Source organism: Alexandromys fortis, unplaced genomic scaffold (genome assembly GCF_014885135.2).
Source record: "Alexandromys fortis isolate MF-2015 unplaced genomic scaffold, M_Fortis_MF-2015_v1.1 scaffold_56, whole genome shotgun sequence".
NCBI lineage: Eukaryota > Metazoa > Chordata > Mammalia > Rodentia > Cricetidae > Alexandromys > Alexandromys fortis.
Genome location: NW_026067935.1, coordinates 674,051 through 696,673, shown reverse-complemented (window position 1 = coordinate 696,673; position 22,623 = coordinate 674,051). Strand labels below are relative to the sequence as shown.

The 22,623-nt window shown below is 44.4% G+C and overlaps 1 protein-coding gene and 1 non-coding gene across 4 annotated transcripts in view; both read left to right on the top strand.

Moving 5' to 3' along the window:
* Window positions 1–16,688, top strand: part of Tpst1 (tyrosylprotein sulfotransferase 1) — a 54,206-nt gene extending 37,518 nt beyond the window's left edge. Inside the window, exons 4-7 of one of the 3 annotated variants that reach the window (XR_007592540.1) lie at window positions 10,835–10,885; window positions 14,989–15,084; window positions 15,525–15,568; window positions 16,174–16,688. Coding sequence is in view for 2 of the 3 variants with exons in the window: in XM_050146415.1 (XP_050002372.1) it covers window positions 10,835–10,885; window positions 15,525–15,542 (69 nt within the window). In the remaining variant the exon portion in view is untranslated. The remainder of the gene's footprint in view (window positions 1–10,834; window positions 10,886–14,988; window positions 15,085–15,524; window positions 15,569–16,173) is intronic. The other 2 variants (XM_050146415.1, XM_050146416.1) reach the window with 2 other exon arrangements.
* LOC126504370 (small nucleolar RNA SNORA51) lies at window positions 11,628–11,760 on the top strand. Its single transcript, XR_007592569.1, has one exon. It is a non-coding gene; the product is annotated as a small nucleolar RNA SNORA51 (small nucleolar RNA).
* Window positions 16,689–22,623: the final 5,935 nt, after the last annotated feature.

The window sequence follows — 22,623 nt, the reverse complement described above, 5'->3', positions numbered from 1 at the left end:
AAAAAAAAAAAAAAAACAAAAACAAAAAACAAACAAACAACAAAACAAAACAAAACAAAAAGCTCTTGTCAGCCTGACCCATGGTGGATGGAGAAAACCTACTACTGAAAGTTGTTCTCTGACCTCCATACATACAGCATGGCACACCTGCACACATGCACATACAGCAACACACACGCTTCATTAGATTATTTAAAAAAGAGAGAAACTGCAGCAGGTGAGACAGATAGTTTCTAGAGCCTGGAAGGTGCCGCTGCATGTTGAGGTGTAGCCAGCTGCTTCTGCTTGTGTCTGTCTCCGTGCATCATATTGTTTGGTCTGATAATTCTTAGTTGATTTATAAATTTGAGAAGAGTGCTGTGCTTGTGGCTTTCCTTCTTTCATTGTCCCCTGTGCTTCATGCATTTGGATCTGTGTTGCTGAGAGAATAACTAGATAGAGCTTGAGGAATTAGAATTAGCTCTTGCCATGAGGTAGCCCCAGCACTGATGTCTTTCCTTAGGAGTTGGCCTTGTCTGATAAGAGCAGAGCCGCAGTGCGGTCTGTTTTCCTCATCCTTCAACTTTTTTAATCTGTGTCTTGATATTGAAAGTGACTTAAGTGGTGGTGTTGTGGTTAATGTGGTCTGACAGTTCTTTTGTTTTAAGTGAGGTGTTGATTTCCTTATATGTATGGTAACTACTCATCTGGTTGAGCTGGATGAAATCTGCCATCAAGTGTTTGTTTCTTATTTTTGAACTGTCTATCTCTGTTCCTTTGTTTTCCTGGATTCTTTTGGATTAATCAAGTATTTTTTAGTATTTTGTTGTATTTGCTGTGGCAATTATCTCCTCATTTTAGCTATATTTGTGTTTGTCTATTATGCTTGCTGTAGAACAAGGGCTGCAATTTTCTGTAAACAGACAGTTATTAAATATTGTGTGCATTTTGGACCACATGTTTTCTTGATACAGATTTCTTCCCGGCATCTTTTCTCTTCAGCCAGATGCCTGCCTTATTAGGGTTTACTAGCTGCTGATTCTCTTAGCTAAATGTTTTGCTTTGGGAATTTTAAAATTACATTTATTTATTTTGTATGGGATGAGGTGCATGTGCAGCCCCATGCCTGGCTTTAAGTGTGTGTGTGTGTGTGTGTGTGTGTGTGTGTGTGGCAGAGGCTCCACCTTAGATGTCTTCCTTATTCACGCTCCACCTTATTCATTGAGGAGGGTCTCTACTGCACCCAGAACTCACAGATAAGACTAGCCAGCTTGCTCTGGGGAATCCCTTGTTTCCATCATCCAATCACTGGGATTGCAGAGGAGACATCACAGCCGCCCAGTATTTATGTGGGGGCCATGCAAACTTAGGTCCGCATTCTTGCAGAACAGCGCTTCATCTACTAAACCATCTCCTACCCCCTTCTGGCTTTTTATTAGTTTTAAATTTAATGAACCTATTTTTTATTCACCGATCCTTTGTCTTCTGGATCTAATTGGCTGCCCAGTGATGCTCTCATTTCAGACAGTGCTTTCTCCAGCTCTTGAATCTCCATTGCTCTTCATTATGTTCATCTCTTCATGTTCTTCGGCATGTCCGTGGCACTGGCCAGAAACGGATCTCTGTGCTGTTGCCTGAGGAGTTTGTTGTCTAAGATCTCTACCCAAGTGAAGCCCAGATTATTGACCTCCCTCTGAGCTAGTATGAGTTGGAGTTGAAGATTGTTACTTAAAAACATTGATTTGAGGTTAACGTAGATTTAGAACTAGAGATGCTCAGAGACAGATCAGGATAGGATACGCTCCGTGGGAGTTCCCTGAGAGATACTTGTCCATTGTCTTTTTGCTGCTATATGTATAATTTTGGAAGGTTCTAGATTGTCTCTTTGAAGGAACGCTGAGGAATTTCAGTGAGATGCTGGAGTGGCTCCTGCACGGGACCCCAGCTGAGAAGGCAGATGACTGTGCTGTAACTAAACAGTCCTGTCTGTGAGATTCTGAGACGTTTCCTTTGGGAAAAGAGTGAAGCCATAGTCAGGATCATAGCGGCTCAGGTGTTAGCATGGTTTGTTGCTGTGCTGACATTATCTGAAGTATCCATGTAAGCAGCCTTCACAGTGACGTTGCTCATTGATTTGCAGCCAGTAAGAGACTTCAGCCAGACTGCTAAGAGAGGGGCCTTCCCTTCCCACACCTGCTAAAGTTTGTCTTTCTGTCCCAGGCCAGTGCTTCAGAGATAGCCTCGTAGTCAGGATTCCTGGGCGCTAGTTTAGCTGAATGGGGGCACCATTCAGTGAGACTGTCTGAGAAGATAAAATAGAGAGCACTATAGGAAAACACTCAGCATTGACCTCTGGCCTCTGCATGCGTGTGCACATGTATGTACACACGAACACACTCATGTGAACATGTGTGACAGACACACAAATAGGAAGTGAAATAAATACGTTTTCCCCAAACTCTGTCTTTCCTCCTTCATTTACCTAGAGTGATCATTCAGATCTCACAGTGAGCTTCTCTGGGGTTGATCGCCAGCTTCTACCTTTATTTTCCTCTCAGAGCTAAGTAAATTAAGAGAGATAGTGACCCTTAGCCCAACTCTTTGTTCCCGGCTGCTCAGCCACAAAATAACCACATAGAAATGGTATTAATTAAATCACTGCTTGGCCTATTAGCTCCATCTTCTTATTGGCTAGCTCTGAATTTAACCCATTTCTATTAATCTGTGCATCACCATGTGGCTGTGGCTTGCTGGCAAAGTTTCATCCAGCGTCTGTCTCTGGCAGGGCTACATGTCTTCTCACTGACTCCTCCTCCTTTCTCCCAGCATTCAGTTTAGTTTTCCCTGCCTATCTCTATTCTACCACACACAGGCCCAAGACAGCTTCATTATTCATTAACCAATAAAAGCAACCCATACACAGAAGGACTTTTCACACCACCACACCACATGTGCTGTCTAGATGAAGGACCGATTTCCTTGGGAAGTCCTGCTTTCCAGCTCTACCCTGTCACCTCTTTATCTGCAGAATCCCCTTGGGGACAGTCAGTGCCCACCAGGAGATTTACTCTTGGTGTCCTTCTACATTCTTTCTGTTGTTGGAGGCAGTCTCACTGTGTAGTCTGGCTGGCTTTAACCTTGCTACATAGACCAACTGCTCTTACTCACAGAGCTCCTCCTGCCTCTTCCTTGTGAGTGTTGGCATTTTTAAAAAAGGGGGTGGAAGGTTCTGGAAATGTGGATTCACCATGCTGCTGGGCTAGAACTTCTAGGTTTATTAATCCTCCCATCTCAACCCAGCTCATGTGCTGCCATGCAGACTTCTGCTGTGGGGTGGTGGTGGTTGTTTGTTTTGTTTTTCTTTTTTCTTTTTTTGAAGCTAGGGTTTCATGTAGTCTAGGCTGGCTGGAACTCAGTGTGAAATTAGGATGACGTTGAACTGCCTCTGCCTCCCAAGTACTAGAGTTACAGGCAGGTGCTTCTGTACACCCACCAGCTGCACTGTAGGTTTTCCTTGTTTGTATTTAGATTTATGTATTTAATTCTCTGTGTATCAGTGTTTTCTCGTGTGTATGTATGTGTATCACATGCATGCTTGTTGCCTGCGTAAGTCAGAAGAAGGCACTGAATTTCCCTGGGACTGGAAAGATGGGTGGTTGTGAGACACCATATGGGTGCTGAGAACCAAACCTAGGTCCTCTGTAAGAGCAACAAGTACTCTTAACCACTGAGCCATCTCTTCAGCCCTTCCACTCTGTTTTCAAGGGATTAAAAGTATTAGGAAATGAAGCTGAGTGTTGATGGCCTTTAATCCCAGCACTCTGGAGATAGAGGCAGGTGAATCTCTGTGAGTTCAAGGCCACTCTGGTCTACAGAGCAAGTTCTAGGACAGGCTCCAAAGCTACAGGGGAAACCCTGTCTCAACAATAAAAAAAAGAAAGAAAAAGAAAGAAAGAGAGAGAGAGAGAGAGAGAGAGAGAGAGAGAGAGAGAGAGAGAGAGAGAGAAAGAAAGAAAAGAAAGAAAGAAAGAAAGAAAGAAAGAAAGAAAGAAAGAAAGAAAGAAAGAAAGGATTTGTTCACAGGGTCAGTGTAAAAATGAAAATCCCAAAAGTATCTCTGTGACAAGGCCTGGCTCATCCTTAAAACTCAGATTGTTCATCTGGTGGTGGTGCTTGGGAGGCAAAGGCAAGAGGATCTCTGGGACTTCGAGGCCAGCCTGGCCTGCAGAGGAAGTTCCAGGACAGTCAGGGCTGTAGAGAAACCCTGTCTTGGAAAACGAAAGCACAAACAAAAACAACAAACCATGTCACATCGCTCTTGTCTCTCCTGGCTCCTGTTTTTTATGTCTTTGCGTCAGTTCTTTCCTGTGCTCCTCCTGTTGGCTTTACAAAGTAGTCTGTCGTCCTTTTCTGTGTGCAGCAGGGAGCCAGCCCCTCTGTTGTGTGTTTAGGTTCTTTTAAGTCATTCATGATATATTCTGTCTTCTTTCACAACTGTTTGTTAACCCACCTGAAGGCTGTGGAGCCTCACACAGAGGAGCAGGTTCCAAGCCTCCTCTACCTTCTTCTTCTGCTCTCATTAGTTAGGACTAACTTTTGAAAGCTAGGTGGGTAACTACTTACAGTTTTCCCGGGAATTTTAAAGAAGGATAGCAGTTCTCTTTCTGTCAACAGACAGCCTAGAGCTTTCAAAAATTAGTTGCATTAACCATCAGTGTCTAACTCTTAGAAGACCCAGCATCTATAGGGGGAGGGGACCATAGTAAACCAGTAATTTAGAAGTTTTTTTTTAAGACCCTTGCTGCTGTTCATGGCACAGTGTAGAAGATGGCACCTGGTTAACTGGGTCTGATTGCCAGTTCCTGAAATACTTTCTTCAGTTCAAAAAAATCCCTAAAAATAACTTCATTTTTAGCTGGCTGTGGCATGTACTCCCGTAACCAGTACTTATGAGACTGAGTTCAGAGAGAACCTCGGTTACATGGTGAGTGCCAGGACAATCAGAGTTTGGGTTCTGTTTTGTTCTAATCTCGAACTCTACCCAAAATTTTTAAGACATAAAAAAGTCTCTGTTAGAGAGTGAGCAGTGTTTCCACTAAGTTTGTGACCGTGCCTTGTAACTCCTTAAACACAGCCACTTTCTAAAGCAGGGAGACAAAACCAGACTGACTCATCTGCTGCACCTCTCATCCAGATCGGAGGGGCTACCCTGTCTAGAGTCAGGCAACTCAAGGGACAAACCAGCCTGTGAAGACCCAGCCCTGACATTTCCCCTCTAACCTCTCCTGTGCACATTGCAGGAGCAGGACCGTGGAAAGACAGACAGAGCCGTAGAAACGTCCAGGTGAGGGCCACAGGCGTGCTGGAGATGCCCTTTCAGGCTGCAAAGACTAAGACGAGAGGCGAGGAGGCTGGAGGAGTAGCTCTGCCTTGAGGTCGCATGGTTAAGAGCACCGGCTGCTCTTCCAGAGGACCTGGGCTCAATTCCCAGCACGCTCAAAGTGGCTCAGAACCATCTGTAATTCCAGTTCTCTGGACTCTGAAACCCTCTTCTGGCCCAGGTGGATACCAACTATACACATGATACGCAGACTTACATGCAAACAAAGCACCCATACACTAAAAATTTTTAAAAGAGTAGAGGTAAAGGTGATAATTAGCAAAAATTCACGCACATGAAACACAATGGAGGGATAGCTATAGAGTAATAGATGCCCCCAAAGGAGAGGACAGGGAAGTGGGAAGCTTTCTGGGCTGGCTGTGACCTGGCAGGTACAAGCTCTCACCATTCTGAGAAGCACTGTGAAAAGGCGGCAGAGCCTGGATAGAGTTTGGTAGTGTTTTTAAATTTCAAGGATCTTGGGCAGCTGCTACCAAGGAAAAGAAATGGAGGGAGAGGGGATTGTCAGCAAACAGAAATAATACTGGCTGCAGTGTTCTCGCTTGTGATACTACAGTTAGCCAACAGCAGACACGGCAGTGGTTGCTAGCTACTCATGGAATTTCTTACTAGTTTTGAGTAGCTTGTACATGTCGTGTCCCTTAGCAGCTGGTTTCTTTTCATTCATTTATTTTCAGGGTGGGTTTTTTTGTTTTTCTTTTCTTTTTTATTTAGACAGGATCTGGCAGTGCAGCCTGAGTTATTCAGGAATTCACTATATAACCCAGTCTGTGCTCAAACCCACAGTCTGCTGTCTTAACCCTCTGAGTGCTGGAATTGCTGATGTGTGACACCATGCCCTGGCCACTGCCTTTTAGAATTTTTATTTTTTAGATTTTTGCATTTTTATGTGAATGAGTGTTTTGCATGCCTGAATGTCTGTGCACCACGTGAGTGCAAAGTTCAGAAGGAGTCAGATCCCCTAGGATTGGTGATTGTGAGCCACCATGTGGATGCTGGAAACCAAACCCAGGACCTCTGCAATAGCAACAAGTGCTCTTAACTGCTGAACTATCTCTCCAGGTCCTCCATTGCCTTTTAAGTAGTCTAGTGATATATCTGAGTAGGAATAGCACCTGCTGCAAAATAGTATCTCCTAAACATGGCAGGGATGCTGCCCAATGAAATCTCAGCAGTAGAGTTACCTATACAGGATTTGCATGGTGACCACACCAGTCAACATGCCAGTGTGGTTAGGGGAAATTTACTAAGGTCCTGCCCCCACTAGGTAGAAGAGCTCCAGTCAATCATTGGCTACTGAGGTAGGGATCTCTTTTCTCCAGGGACAGGCCCCTTGCTGTGTTATCCAATCCCAAGTAGTCAGCCCTAAACATACATTCATACAAGCAACACTAAATGGACTTAGGATTTATACACACATGCATGCACACACATATATCCCCTAGCCGTTCCACAAGAATAGTAGAGAGCTGGGCCAGGATACCAGTCTTAATATGACAGCTGGTTCTTTGGTATTCAACGCTCGTAGCAATGTGGCTGTCATAGTCCTCTGTAGTGGGAAGCCACTTGCTCGTTCCCGGCCACGCAGACTCGCAATAACCACATAGACACTGCATTAATTAAATCACTGCTCAGCCTATTAGCTCTAGCTTCTTATTGGCTAGCTCTTCTATCTTAATTTAACCCAATTCTATTGATCGGTGTATCGCCATGTGGCTGTGGCCTACTGGCAAGGTCCCAGCACATCTGTTCCAGGCTGAGACTACATGGCATCTCCTGACTCCACCTACTCTCTCTGTGTATCTTTTCCAGCCTGGCTATATTCTGTTAAGCCATTGGCTGAAAGCAGCTTCTTTATTCATTAACCAATAAAAGCAGCACATACACAGAAGGACTTCCCACACCAGTCCTCGACAAGCATGGTCCAGCACACTCATCGTGAACTGTCATCTTCAGAACCTTATCCTGGGGACTAGAGAGGTGGTTTCACAGTTAAGAGCACTGGCTGCTCTACCAGAGGACCTAGGTTCAATTCCCAGCACCCACATGGTGACTTAGAACTGCCTGTAACTTCAGTTCGGAGGGAGTCTGATACTCTCTTCTGGGCTTCATAGGTACTACATGAATGCCATACACAGACATACATGCAAGCAAAGCACCTATACACATATATTGAAAACAAACAAACTATACTGACCAGGTTTGCATTGAACTCACCTATTCTCTTCCCTTTCTGCCTCCTAAGTTCTGGAATTAAAGGCACTTGTTACCATCCTGGGCCTGAAAATCCAAGTCTTAACGATAACTTTCATATATTGGTACTGCTTACTGTGATAAGAAAATTTCTATTTTATATGGACCATGTAGTCCCTATTAATCACTTTCTGACTCATCTGCATCCAGCAGTTATTGTACTGGAGCCTTTCTTTTTGTATTAAAGATATGTTTAGAGTGGATTTTCGTGCTTCTGAGCTGATTAATGCATTTTCTTCACAATGGTGGGAAGCATTCACATCGTTCCCACTGCTTCCAGACAGGACAAGACTGTTGAACTTTCTAAGAACCCAGTCTGTGATGTGCACAGCTGCCAGAACACTTAGATGAGAACATGTAAACATGCATGTCACCAGCTGTTAGACAGCATTTCTGTTTGGGCGATAAGGAGTCTCTCTGAGTCACACAAGCCCAGAGGGACTGGAAATGTAAACTTCAAAGTTAGCTCCTTCCTGTGTTGTCATTCCTGGCTAGAGTTGTGTTTTCTCTACGTGTGAAACTAAGTCATAATTCCCCAAGGGAAAGTGATAGAAATAATGAATTGAATTAATGCAGGCAAAGCATGTCCTGTTGGTGAGGGTCTGCCAGGAACTGAGACTTAAAATCAGTCCGGTTCTGCACAAAATTATGATTAAGCTAATTCTGGCTGGAGACCTGTCTCTTCACTCGTCCCTGGACCCAAAGGAAGCGCCAAACTCAAGTCCCCGTCCTTTCCTTCCTGTGTGTTTTCCCTATCCAAATTGCTGGCTTCTCTGTGTCTAATTCCTTCAGCTAGTTTTGGGTTCAACCCCCTGATTCAAGGTAAACTTCACTCAACAGTCTCGAATATCACAATATGATCAAATATCCCGAAACAGAATCTAGTATCAAATTCCTTCTGTGTTTGTTTGTTATTTGCCATTTAGAGAATTTCTTTGTGTGCTCAGAAGCTATCTGGTGACAAGTCAGTATCCATAGGTTCTTGTCACAGTAATTCTGAACTTGGCAGCTGTTAGACTGTGTGTGCGTGTGTGAATTTTTGATACAGGGTTTCTCTGTGTTGCCCTAGCTGTCCTGGAACTCATCCTGTAGACTAGACTGGCCTTGAACTCACAGAGATCTGCCTGCCTCTGCTTCCTGAGTGCTGGGGTTAAAGTGTGCACCACCACGCTGGTGTCAACCTTTTTTTTTTTCAACTTTTTTTTAATAGACTGCTTTTTCATTCTTTATGACATTAGTATTTCTACTTAAAACCAAAAACTAAACAAGCAAAACTACTGCAAACTGTTGAAACAAACATTTTTATACTTAAACAGTGGGTATGTATGCATTTTAGTAGCTATTTATTTATGTATTTGGAGAGAGACATAGGTTCTCCCTGTGTAGCCAAAGCTGGCCTCAGACTCAAAAATTTTCTGCTCCTGCTTCTGCCTTTCAAGTTCTGATACCAGATATGAACCTCCACAACCAGCAAACAATAACTTGTTAACATTACACCATTGAGTTAATTTGGTTATCTGATTTTTCCTATTTAAATATATATACAGAGAAGTATACCTAGCATATCAATAAAAGATCACACCTCATAATACTACAAAATTAAGACAGTATATTCCTTAGGATCTGTCTCCCCTGATACACACTGTCATGATTATGTGTTGAGATTCATCTATGTCGTTAGTGGTATAACCATTTATATTATTTCCACTGTAGAGTATACAATATATGCATTGCTTTTAATAATTTATTATTATTTAGTGACCCTCAGGATTAAAACTAGGATATCATACACACTAGGATATTACAATACCAATGAGCCACACCCATTTTTAGACAGGACGTCACTGTGTATCCCTGGCCAGCTTGTATCTTGCTATATAGACCAAGCTGACCTCAAACTCAGAGAGCCACCTGCCTCTGCTTCCCAAATGCTGGGATTAAAAGAATATGCCATCACATTCTACCTATTTGGAATTCTTTTGAGACTGGGTGTCAAGTAGCCTGTGCTGGTCTTGAACTCACTGTGTAGCTGAGGTTGGCCTTAAACTTGAGATGCTCCTGCCTCTACCTCCCCACTGCTTGGATTATCGATGCACATCCCTGTGCCTGTTTTACTTATCCATTCTGAGTGTGCTGTTCCTCAGGACTGCTTTTGTCACACTGTAACTGGAAGTTAGGGTTTGTTATAGTGTATGCCCTTATGTAAAACTTTATTGTCCTAATCATAACTACTTAATTAGTTTAGCACAAATTTGTGGGGGGGGTGTTCGTGTATTCATACACCCTGGATTAGTTACTTTTCAATTGCTCTAACAAAACACCGGTACATAAGAGAAAGCAATTAATTGGGCTTAAGGTTTCAGAGGGCTAGAGTCCATCATGAAAGTGGGCATGGCAGCAGCAGCAGGCCTGCTGGCACCGGAGCGCAGCCGAGAGCTCATTTCCCAGTCCACAAACAGGAAGCAGAGACAGCACAGTGGAAATGGTGTAAATTTTTTGAAATCTTAAAGCCTGTTCTAGTGACACATCCTCCAACAAGGCCACTCCTTCTAACCCTTCCGAAACAGTTCCGCAGGCTGGGTGGGGGGCGGGGAACCAAGTATTCAAACTTCAGCGCGTGGGACCGGGATGTAGCCCAAAGCCCTGGATTCCATCCCAGGACTGTGTAACCAGGCACAGTGATTCAGGCCTGAACCCCAGCACTGCCACAGTGAAGACGGGCAGGAAGAGTGGGGGCTCAAGGTGATTCTTGGCTAAATAATGCATTTAAGGCCACTCTGGGATGGCCTAGTCTCAGAAGAAGAGATCGCTGAGCTTTAAGTAGATGTTACTCTAAGAATCATCTAGTATTTCTTAAATAGGCTTTTTTGGGCAAACTGAGGAAACTGCTGTTGGCTCAAATCCAGGACTGTAACTGGAGAACTGACGGGTAACCAGGAGGAGCGCACTCCTAACCCAGCTCTTGCACTTGATTGTGGTTCCTACCCGACATGGCCTGCCCCTTCCCAGTCAGCCAGCCCAGGAGCACTGGGGCAGCTGCTGCCACGGACTCAAGTGAGTTAGGTCTCACTGAGTTCTGTTTCCCTCGCTGGCCCTGACCTGGCAGGTCGCTCTCTCATGCGTGAAGCAGCAGCCCGGTGGCTGTGATGTGCACCAGGAGGCTCCCGTTTCCTTAACTCACTCCTGCTCTGTTCTTTCCAGGTCTATAAAGGAGAATTTCAGCTACCTGACTTTCTGAAAGAAAAGCCCCAGGTACCGTATGTACACCACTTCCCCTTCCTCTTCTTTTCTGTAAGAGCTGGCTCTTCCACAAAGTAAGCTTTGGAAAAGACAATGAAGTATAAAAAATGAAAACAAGAAATAAAATCCAGGTGTGCTGCTTTGTACCCGTAATGCCAGCCATCAGCTGAGAGGAGAGGATCAGCTCAAATCCAAGGCCGCCTGGGCTACATAGTGCAGTTCCAGGCCAGCTCCCTTCTCAATGTGCCAACAAGCAGATAAGTAAGGGAAGTAGGAAAGACAGTGACCTGTGCTGGCAGTAGCGAGCTGCTGTGATTTGAGAGAGTTTAGGGTCTTCCGCAGCTAGGGAAGTGCACACTCAGCCACACGGATTTCACATGGGAATGGGGAGAATGCCTGAGCATCTACTTTGCATATAATAATAATAATAATAATAATAATAATTACTTTTGATATTTTTATTATATTCATGTTTGAGGTGTTTTAGCTGTTCTCACTTTGGAAACTGAAAGACCTATAATGCGTAATGCACACAGCAGTTGGCTGTCAGCAAATGTGACAGTTCAAAGCCTGTAATCCTTGTTTTTAAAAATAAATGAAACCAGCCAGGCAGTGGTGGCACACACCTTTAATCCCAGCACTCAGAAGGCAGAGGCAGGCAGATCTCTGTGAGTTCGAGGCCAGCCTGGTATACACAGTAAGTTCCAGATCATTCAGGCTACATAGTAGGACCCTATCTTAAAAACAACAACAAGGCCTCCTTGTGCTTACCACAGGCTGTGTTCTTACACTGGCTGTATAGAAAGAGGAGGCATAATAAAGCCACCCCATGTACACCTCAGCTCAGGCCACTGTGCCTGGTCTGTATTGTGAATGGGGAGACATGGAAAAACAACAACAACAACAAAAAGAAACCAATCTATAATTACAACTGTAATGTTTCAACTCACTTGCATTCCATTTTTGTGTCCAGAGTTGGAGTAAACCCGAGATTATCATGGTGTGCCTGGAGTAGCACAGCGTGTCCTGTGGTCCCCTGTCAGCTGTGTAACAGCTGGGAGAAGAGACATCACTGCCTGTCATTAGCCTTGATGTTCCACATGGGCTGAGGCTTCCTAGCTCTAGGGTGCTGCTATCCATACTGAACTCAGTTTCTGAAAGTGTTTGAGTTAGGATGGCAGGGGAAACACTGCCTTATGTGTCGCATACAGCAAGCCTGGAGTAAGCAGGCCTCCTCTGGAACTCAGTGACGCTGTCTCTCACCAGGAGTGAAGGCCGTGCCCAACCTGACCGCTGTCAGTTACCAGCCGTCCGGAATGATGTGTGGTACCAGAGGGTCTCAGAGTGCATGCAGGACATATTCTTAGCAGTGTCTGTTTAACTCTTTCCCATTCTTTCATGTATTCAACAGTTGTTGCTAGGGATTTGCTAGGAGTGAGAAATTAGGATATGTCCACAGGAGTTGGGAGAAACAGAGTCTTCTTAAGGAACTCAAGGACCTGATGTTTGTATAGAGGGAGAGCAGGGCCAGGCCCAAAGTGTGCATGACATCCCAGAGCCCTGGGTGGATTCCCGAAGACACCATTACTCACAGCCTTGGAAATTGCCAGAAAGCAATCTAAGAGGCAGGATAAACTTGAAGAAACCAAGAAAGGGGATTTGAGACCGAAACTGACGACTTCCCCGTGCTTCAGCACACACCCAGTAGCTCCAGATGGAGAGGGGGTGGGTAGAATCATGCAAGAGAAAGTCCCCGAACTTAGAGGGGAAGCCATCTTCAGTCATAGAGACATGGTCGTGAGTTTAAAGATTGATAGAGTCCAGGACAGTGGTGCACACACCTTTAATCCCAGCACTCGGGAGGCAGAGACTGGTGGATCTCTGAGTTTGAGGTCAGCCTGGTCTACAGAGTGAGTTCCAGGACAGCTAGGGATACTCTAGAAACTCTGTCTCCAGTGGGGAGGGGGAAATGATAAATTACACACCAGAGTTGAGAATATTTGCTTATTAAAACTTGCCGTAGCTGGATATAGTAGCACTAGGAAGATGGAGGCAGGAGGATAATATGCTCAAGGCCAGCCTGGGCTATAGAGCCAGACCCTATCCTAAACAAGCAGAAACAACAAATAACGCTAGAGTTGGTGCAGTGGCTCAGAGGGTAAAAGCATTGCCCCCCAGCCTGTCAGCCCGAGTTTGATCCCACATAAAGGGGGAAGGATGAACTGACTCCTGCCGTCCACATACATCCTGTGGTACGCACTTCCCCACAGAGCATTCACGCAAACACCCATCTACACAAAGCTAAATAAGCAAACGAGGAATTTTTAAAAATGAATGCCAGAGTTGGGTATGGTGATACACCCTTGAACTCAGCACTTGGGGGACAGAGGCAGGTGGATTTCTATGAGTTCAAGGCTGGCCTGGTCTATATACAGAGTTCTAGGCCGGCCAGTGGTACATAGTAAACCCTGTCTCAATATAGTAATCTGATATTAAACTTTTAATTATTATTCTTAAGTGTATGCTTGTTTTTCCTGTATGCATATCTGTGTACCTCATGCATGCCCGGTGCCCACAGAGGTCAGAAGAGGGTGTCATAGCCCCTGGAACTGGAGTTAACAAACCTTTGTGAGCCCGCATGTGCGTGTTATGAGTCAAACCCTAGTTCTCTGGAAGAGCAACAAATGCCCTTAACCACTGAGACGTCTCTCCAACCCAATAATAACATTGGTTTTTGTCTATTGAGACAAAGTCATTTTATTATGAAATGCTTGCTGTCCTGAACTCACTATGTAGACCATACTGACTTCGAACTCACAGAGATATGACTGTCCCTGCCTCCCAAGTGCTGGGATTAAAGGTGTGTGCCACAATGCCCAACTCCAAAAATAAAATATCTAAGAACTATAAATAAATGGTAGAAAACAAGCCTTCAGTGGGACAACAGTAATTTGTAGAATATAGAGAAGTCTTATAAGTCTTATAAGACAATAAGAAAAAGCTTTAAAATGCCTTGATACACACCTCAGGCTACTCACTGTTGCCCGCACTCATGCTGGGGGATCTGACACTCTCTTCTGGCCCCTTGGGGCATCACACTCACATGTATGTACTCTTACACAGGCAGAAAGACACACACATAGACATACACACATGTTAAAAAATAGAAATCTTGAAAAAGTGTGCTATAGCAATGGCTCAGCAGTTAAGAAGAACGGCTGCCCTCCCAGAGGACCCAGGTTCAGTTCCCAGCCTCCATGTGGCTTTAAGTCTAGGTCCAGGGGATCTGATGCCTTCTTCTAGTTTCTTTAGGAACCAGGCATGCACACGATGCATAGACATACATGTAGGCAAAATACCCATATACATTAAATAAATAAGTAAAAATTTAAAAGAAAGATTATGGTTTAATTAAGAAATGGGTCCAAGTGTGGGCACATGCTTGTAGTACATGCTTGTAGTACATGCTTGTGAACTGGAGGCAGAAGCATCAAATTCCAGGCCATCTTCAGCTACACAGAGTGTTCAAGGCCCTGTGGGTTACACGAAACCCTGTCACAAAACAAGAAACAGAAACTTGATAAGCTTGGCAGCACATGCTGGTAATCCCAGAGTGAGGAGGCAGAGGCGGGAGACCACTGCAAGTTCAGCCAGCCTGCTCCACATAGTGGAGTTAAAGGTCAGTCAGAAGTGAGGAGGTACAGGGGCTGGGTCTTGGAGGGCCCTGGAGACACTGTGTGTCCTGTCCCTGTGGAGTCAGAGCCCACACTCCCTGTGCTCATTCCTATGCGAATAACCAAAAGCTCCAGCATTTGACTTGAGGCCAGGCTGACTGGAAGGTTCTGAAAGTGAGCCCACCCTGTCATCTTGTGTCCCCACACAGACTTATATGGGATTTGTGAGGAACAAAGGCATCCTTGTTACTCGGGCGATGCCAAGGATTTAGTCTGTCCCTGGAGTGTGGGAAAGGCCAGTCCAGTTTCTTTCCTTAGAACAGTTGCAGGCTGAGTTTATCTAAAACTCTGAGCAGATGCTGTTAATGGGTCTGGGGTCGCTCAGAGGGTCGTTCACCATGACCATGAATATATTTTAGTAAGGATAGGCTTTTTATTTAGGTGCTGGCCTCCCAAAGGACTGCACCGGAGAGCTCTCCCAAGGTGCAGTCCCCAGCCATATCAGCCCAGGATGTATAAAGGCAAACCCGTAAAATGGTGTATGTATTCTGTCTGTGTGAAGGCAGGTTCTTACTGTAACATATATGTCTTGCAGTTGTCCTAGTGATCTTTTTTTTTTTTTGTCCTAGTGATCTTTTTGAGCAGAGTAAGCAAGCTTAATTACAAAAGCAGAAATAGCAGTCAGTGTAATGACCTACTATTTTGCTAGAACAGCAGATTTGACAAGACCAGTCAATTTTAAGAATAGTCTTTAGTGTCTTGGGAAGGGGGAGTGGGCCGCTGGAGCACAGCTTCACAGGCCACGGCCTGCATGCTAGAGGCTTTCTTTTCTCCAGTCTCTCAAGCATGGTAAGTTTAAACCTTAAATGTAATGTTAGCCGTCAGTCCTCTGAGGCATGGCTGCTGTGCTGGTGAGAGCAGTCGTACCTCTTCCAGCTGAGTGCAGGACTTTAACGTATCTATGGTTCCTTCCACAGACCGAGCGATTGGAGTAGCTGAGCCTGGAACTTCCCACAGTGAGGTGAGGCCCGCCGGGTGCTGCTGGGTGGGAGTCTCCACTTGGGCCGACAGAGACAGCTGTGTGTCCGGATAGTGAGCATAGCTCTGGCCTCGGGCAGCCTGGGTTGGCAGTGGCTCTGTCACCTCCTGGCACCAAGCAGCTTAACTCCGTGTCTGTTCCCTTAGCTGTGAAATGAAAGCGTGGAGTAAGTGTGGAGATGGCGTTTGGAAGGGGTCTTTAGCGTTAGGAGGGACCGAGAGACTGAGAGCCTAGGGCTGATGAGAAGAGTGATCCCGGAGAGCCCATTCATCTCCTAAGGTCACGTTGGACATTAGTGGTAGCTGCGGACTCAGGGGACTGTCGCCACCATTAGAAAACGTCTGTAGCAGCCCTGTGTTCGCTTGCTTTGTACCTTGAGGTTATTTGCAGGCACTGGAAACAGCACAGATGGCAAAGTGTGTCCTCCATGCCCCTCAGAGGCTTGGTTGTCCGTCCTCCTGCCCCTGAACTGTAGGAGCCCACGGAGCCCACCTAGCCACTGGTGCAAACAGGGAAGCAGGCGGGGATGAAACGGGAAGGGCAGCTTTGATCTGTGTCCGTGACCACATGCTGTGTGTTTGCCCTAGGGATGACTGCTGCCTTTTCTACAGAAGGGAAATCTCTGGAACTGCTGTCTCCTGCAGGGAGAGATGCTGTGACCCAATCCATGGCTTCTGCTCACCTGCCAGCCTCCTGTCCCTAGGGAGGTGCCACAGCCGGCCTCCCTGAGTGATGGCTCTCGAGCCCAGTGACTCGCACAGCCCTCAAGATGAGGAGCCCAGCAGGGACACGGTTCTGTTACAGCTCCTCTTGTCCTTGTCGTTCTTATCAGATTCCAGTCTTAATTTCAAGAGAAGGAGAGTTTAAGGAAGGCATTTGGTTAACAAAATTGGCAGTCTCGTTCAGAATCGGTTGTCTGTACACGTTCCAGTGTTTTGTAGAACACTTGTGCCTGTTTAAATACATTGATGTGGATAATAGTAAATACCTTAATTATTTCAATGATTGATTGTATTGTTTCAGAGAGTTGGGAATAGCTGTATACATTTACAGCCTAATGACTTTTGTATTTTATTTTTCAAAATAAAAGCTTAAATGTGAAGCATTCGCGTGCTTTTGCTTTCAGTACTGTCGTTGGGAGCACAAACCTTCTCAGATGGTGCTTCACCAGCTTCCTGTGGGCTGGGCTATAGGTTCCCTCCCTCGCTTCCCTCCCCTGTGTGTGCGCATGTGTGGATGTGTTTGGGGTGTGTGTGGATGTTTAAGGTCAAAGAACTTACCGTTTCCAAGAAGCCATTATTGTGGAACACAGAATAACAGAGGTAATAATAATCACATTTATTGATTATTATTATTATGTTTCAGGTGCCAGGCACGGAACGAGATGTTTTACGTATTAGTCCATCTTCACACCTGTCCCTGGTTTAGTCACGTACATCTACGTCGCCAACCACTGCACTTTGAGCCTGAAACTTCAAGGTCATCTCTGCTTCCGTCCTCTTCTCTTTCCCTCCACGCATGTACAAGGGGACAAGACCTTTGATCCTACCTTCATGTATTTATTGAAATTATCCGCTTGCCTCCAGCTCCTCTGTCCTGGCCCTAATCAAAGAATCCACCCTGTCATCCTGACACCATTACAGTAGAGGATCGGAACAGTATCTCCACACCCTCTCTTGCCCCATCCTCTCCACGTACGACTTCACTGCCCCCTTGGGAATAGAGCGCACACGCTGCTGGGATCCAGCCCTAGCCAGCTCTCTGCTCAATCCCACCATAGGCCTCTCTCCCTGGCATATCAGCTTTCCCTCTGCTCCTGGTCTGGTAGCTACCTTCTTATCCTGAGGTCCCTGCAAGTTCTGTGTCCTCAGGAAGATTCTCCTAGCTCTTGTACTAAAACTAGTCACCTGCGGTGGTTACTTTTGCGTTGCTGTAACCAAGATACTCGACAGAAACAGCTTCACGGGAGGAACGGGTTCTTTTGGCTTACGGTCCATCCTGGAGAGAAGGCATGGAGAGTGGATGCTGAGATGTTGAGTCCGGTTGGCCAGGAAGCACAGTGGCAGGAGCCAGGCATGGGCAGAGCCTTTAAAGGTGCACCCTGGAAGAAGGTGATGGCCAGACCACAGGACTACAGCAATCTCCCTCTCCCATTCCAGTTACTGAGACACTGTCAGAGAGTCCCGGCTAACAGGCTTCCATGTGACGAGATTTCTGACTAGGGGAAGTTAGCTAACACTAACAGGGGTCTTGGTGGCCACCCTACTTTCTACTTTCTGCCTCCTGCCTGTAATGGGAGAGTGTGGAGGATTATGTTGCTGTCCTCAGAAAGTTAGAAGGGACCCCTGCTTCTGCCATGTAGGCCCTGACTTCTGCCTCCGGCTAGCTCATCATGTTGTCTGTCTGTGGTGGCTGGGGCCTGAATTCTTTAGAGCTACGGCATGTTTTGTCTGTCTATACCTTCAATAATTCTTATCCTCAACAGTCCTTCTTACTGCTCCTCTTAAACCCATGTCCAAGCCGGGCTGTAGTGGCACAGGCCTTTAATCCCAGCACTGGGGAGACGGGGAAAGGCAGATCTCTGTGAGTTCAAGGCCAGCCTGGTCTATAAAGCTAGTTCAAAGACAGCCAGGACTGTTAAACCGATGCCCAAGCCCTTCCATAGCCCCCATGACATGTTAAACTTCCATGGGGCTCCTGCAGAATGGAACCGCTTACATCTGGCCAAAAGTCCATGATGTGGCCTCTGTACCTCACTGACACCCCCACTACACCCCTTCTTCATAGCGTCTTTTTTCTGGCCTAAGTACATTTCCTTTTCCATTTTCCTTTTTCGACCCACCCTCACCCAGGCAAGGTTTCTTAGTGTAGCCCTGGCTGTCCAGGAACTCGCTCTGTAGACCAGACTGGCCTTGAACTCATAAAGATCTGTCTACCTCTGTTTGCCTAGTGCTGGGATTAAGCATATGGGCCACAATTTCGTGGCTTGTTTTTCTTATTTTGAGATAGGGTCTCATTCTATAGGCCAGGCCAGTCTAACTATGTAGTCCCACCTAGCCCGAATTGTAGCAACCCTTCTGCCAGGATTATAGGTGTGAGCCCCTATGCCTGGCTGTAGTCTAAGCATATATTTCCTGAGCTCCACTAAGGAAGGCCTTTCTCTTCCTTATGACATCACAGATCCCTTCCAGCATCTTATTCATCTACTTACTAGTTTTTCAGACAGGATCTTGTTCTGCATAGCCCAGGCTGACCTGGATTTCACTGTATATCCTAGGTAGTCTTCAGCCTTGTGGCCGTCTTTCTGCCTTATCCTACCAAGTCTCCTCAGTCATTTAATAAACATGTCTATGTTTGTGGAAGGTCAGTGTTTCATAAAATCAAATGAAGCCCTACAGAGTGACTGAAAAGTGACTAGATGGAATTGAATAGAAGACACGGATATCAACCCATACATCTTCGAACACCTGATCTTTGGTAAAGAAGCAAAAAATATCAAATGGAAAAAAAGAAAGCATATTTAACAAGTGGTGCTGGCATAACTGGATATCAACATGTAGAAGAATGAAAATAGAGCCATGTCTATCACCATGCACAAAACTCAAGTCCAAATGGATCAAAGACCTCAACATAAAGCCAGCCACACTGAACCTTATAGAAGAGGAAGTGGGAAGTACACTTGAACACATTGGCACCAGAAACCACTTCCTAAATAGAACCCCAGGAGCACAGACACTAAGAGAAACAATTAATAAATGGGACCTCCTGAAAATGAAAAGCTTCTGTAAAGCAAAGGACACAGCAAAACAAAACAATAGCCTACAGAATGGGAAAAGATCTTCACTAACCTTACATCAGACAGAGGTCTGATCTCCAAAATATATAAAGAACTCAATAAATTGGTCACCAAAAGATCACATAATCCAATAAAAAAAATGGAGTACAGACCTAAACAGAGAACTCTCAACAGAGGAATCTAAAATGTCTGAAAGACACTTAAGGAAATGGTCAACATCCTTAGTCATCAGAGAAATGCAAATCAAAACAATTCTAAGATTCCATCTCACACCTGTAATAATGGCCAAGATCAAAAACACTGATGACAATTTATGCTGGAGAGGTTGTGGGGTAAAGGGAACACTTCTGCATTGCTGGTTGGAGTGCAAGCTGGTACAATACCTTTGGATGTCAATGTGGTGATTTCTCAGAAAATTAGGAAACAACCTTTCTCAAGACCCAGTAATACCACTTTTGGGTATATATCCAAAGGATGCTCAATCGTGCCACAAGGACATGTGCTCAACTATGTTCATAGCAGCTTTGTTTGTCATAGCCAGAACCTGGAAACAACCTAAATGCCCCTCAATCGAAGAATGGATAAGGAAAATGTGGTACATTTACACTATGGAGTACTACACAGCAGAAAAAAATAATGACAGCTTGAATTTTGCAGGAAAATGGATGGAGCTAGAAAACATTATTTTGAGTGAGGTAACCCAGACACAAAGGCAATTATCATGTGTATTCACTCATAGGTGGTTTTTAAACATAAAGCAAAGAAAGCCAGCCTACAAACCACAATTCCAGAGAACTTAGACAACAATGTGGACCCTAAGAGAGGCTTACATAGATCTAATCTACATGGGAAGTAGAAAGTAGAAAACAAGATCTCCAGAGTAAATTGAGAACATGGGGACCTTGGGGGAGGACTGAAGGAGGGAGGGGAGAGGGAGGGGAGCAGAGAAAAATGTAGAGCTCAATAAATAGCAGTAAAATAAAAATAGAAATGACCAGAGTAAAGCTGAAGAATACAGTGGATAGAGCCAAAACGTAGCAGTTGGGAAGCTGAGGCAGGAGGATTATGATTACTGAGACCAACTAGGGATACATACTGAGGTAAGGCAATGGAGGGAAATATGTATTCTATAAAGTGAAAACTAGTAAGTAGGCTTGGTAATACTGAAAATTCAACCACATGGGTGATAATACATGCCTGTAATTCCATCTCGGTAATAATGCCTATAATTCATCTCAATAATACATTCCTGTAATTTCATCTCTTGATTATACATGTCTGTAATTCCACCTTGGTAATACATGCCTGAAATTCTACCTCTTGGTAATAGTACATGCCTGCAATTCCATCTGGTGGGTGGTAATACATACCTGTAATTCCAGCTTCTGGGTGGAAATACATGCCTGTAATTCCATCTCTTAGTAATACATGTGTGTAATTCCAACTCATGGGTTATAATACATGCCTGTAATTCCATCGATTTCGTGATAATCAAGCCTGTAATTCCGTCTGGTGGGTGGTAATACATGCTTGTAATTCTATATGGTGTGTGATAATACATGCCTATAATTCCATCTGGTTGGTGGTAATACATGCCTGTAATTCCATCAATTTGTTGATAATACAGCCTGTAATTCCATCTGGTGGGTGGTAATACATGCCTGTAATTCCATGTTGTTGGTGGTACTACATGCCTGTAATACAATCAATTGGGTGATAATAAAGCCTGTAGTCCATTTCTTTGGGAATAATCCATGCCTGTAATTCCATATGATGTATGGTAAAACGTGTAATTCCATTAATTGGGTGGTAATACATGCCTGTAATTCCATGTGGTGGGTGTAATACTTGCCTGTAATTCCATATGATGTGTGGTAATATATGGCTATAATTCCATCGTGTGGGTAGTAATACATGCCTGTATTGCATATGGTGTGTTGTAATACAGCCTGTAATTCCATCTGGTGAATGGTAATACACGACTGTATTTCTATCAATTGGGTGGTAATACATACCTGTAATTCCAACTGGTAGGTGGTAATACATGCCTGTAATTCCATATGTTGTGTGTTAATATATGCCTTTAATTCCATCTTGTGGGTAGTAATACATGTCTGTATTCTATATTGTGTGTGATAATAGATGCCTGTAATTCCATAATTGTGTAGTAATACATGCCTGTAATTTTATGATTGGGTGGTAAAAACATGCCTGTATTCCATATGGTTTGTTGTAATACATGCCTGTAATTCCATGATTGGGTAGTAAAACATGCCTGTAATTCCATCCTTTGCATTGCAATACATTCCTGTAATTCCATCTGGTGGGTAGTAATTCATGCCTATAATTCCATATGTTGTATGGTAAAAACATGCTTGTAATTCCATAACTGGGTGGTAATACGTGCCTGTAATTCCATCTCATTGGGGAGTAATGCATGCTTGTAATTCCATCTGATGGTTGGTGACACATGCCTGTAATTCCCTGTGGTAGTAGTAATACATGCCTGTAATTCCATTGTGTGGGTAGTAATACATGCCTGTATTCCATATGGTATGTTGTAATAGATGCCTGTAATTCCATGATTGGGTGGTAAAACATGCCTGTAATTCCATCCTTTGAATTTTTATAAATCCTGTAATTCCATCTGGTGGGCTGTAATACATGCCTGTAATTCCAACTTGTGGGTAGTATACATGCCTGTAATTCCATCAATTGGATGATAATAAAGACTGTAATTCCCTCTGGTTGGTGGTAATACATGCCTGTAAACCCATCTTCTGGGAGGTAATACATGCCTGTAGTTCCATCAATTTGGTGATAATACAGCCTGTAATTCCATCTGGTGGATGGTAATACATGACTGTATTTCCATCAATTGGGTGGTAATACATACCTGTAATTCCAACTGGTAGGTGGTAATACATGCTTGTAATTCCATATGCTGTGTGTTAATATATGCCTTTAATTCCATCTTGTGGGTAGTAATACATGTCTGTATTCCATATTGTGTGTGATAATAGATGCCTGTAATTCCATAATTGTTTAGTAATACATGCCTGTAATTCCATGATTGGGTGGTAAAACATGCCTGTATTCCATATGGTGTGTTGTAATACATGCCTGTAATTCCATGATTGGGTGGTAAAACATGCCTGTAATTATATTTCGTTGGTGGTAATACATGCCTGTAATTCCATCTCATTGGGGGTAATGCATGCCTGTAATTCCATATGATGGG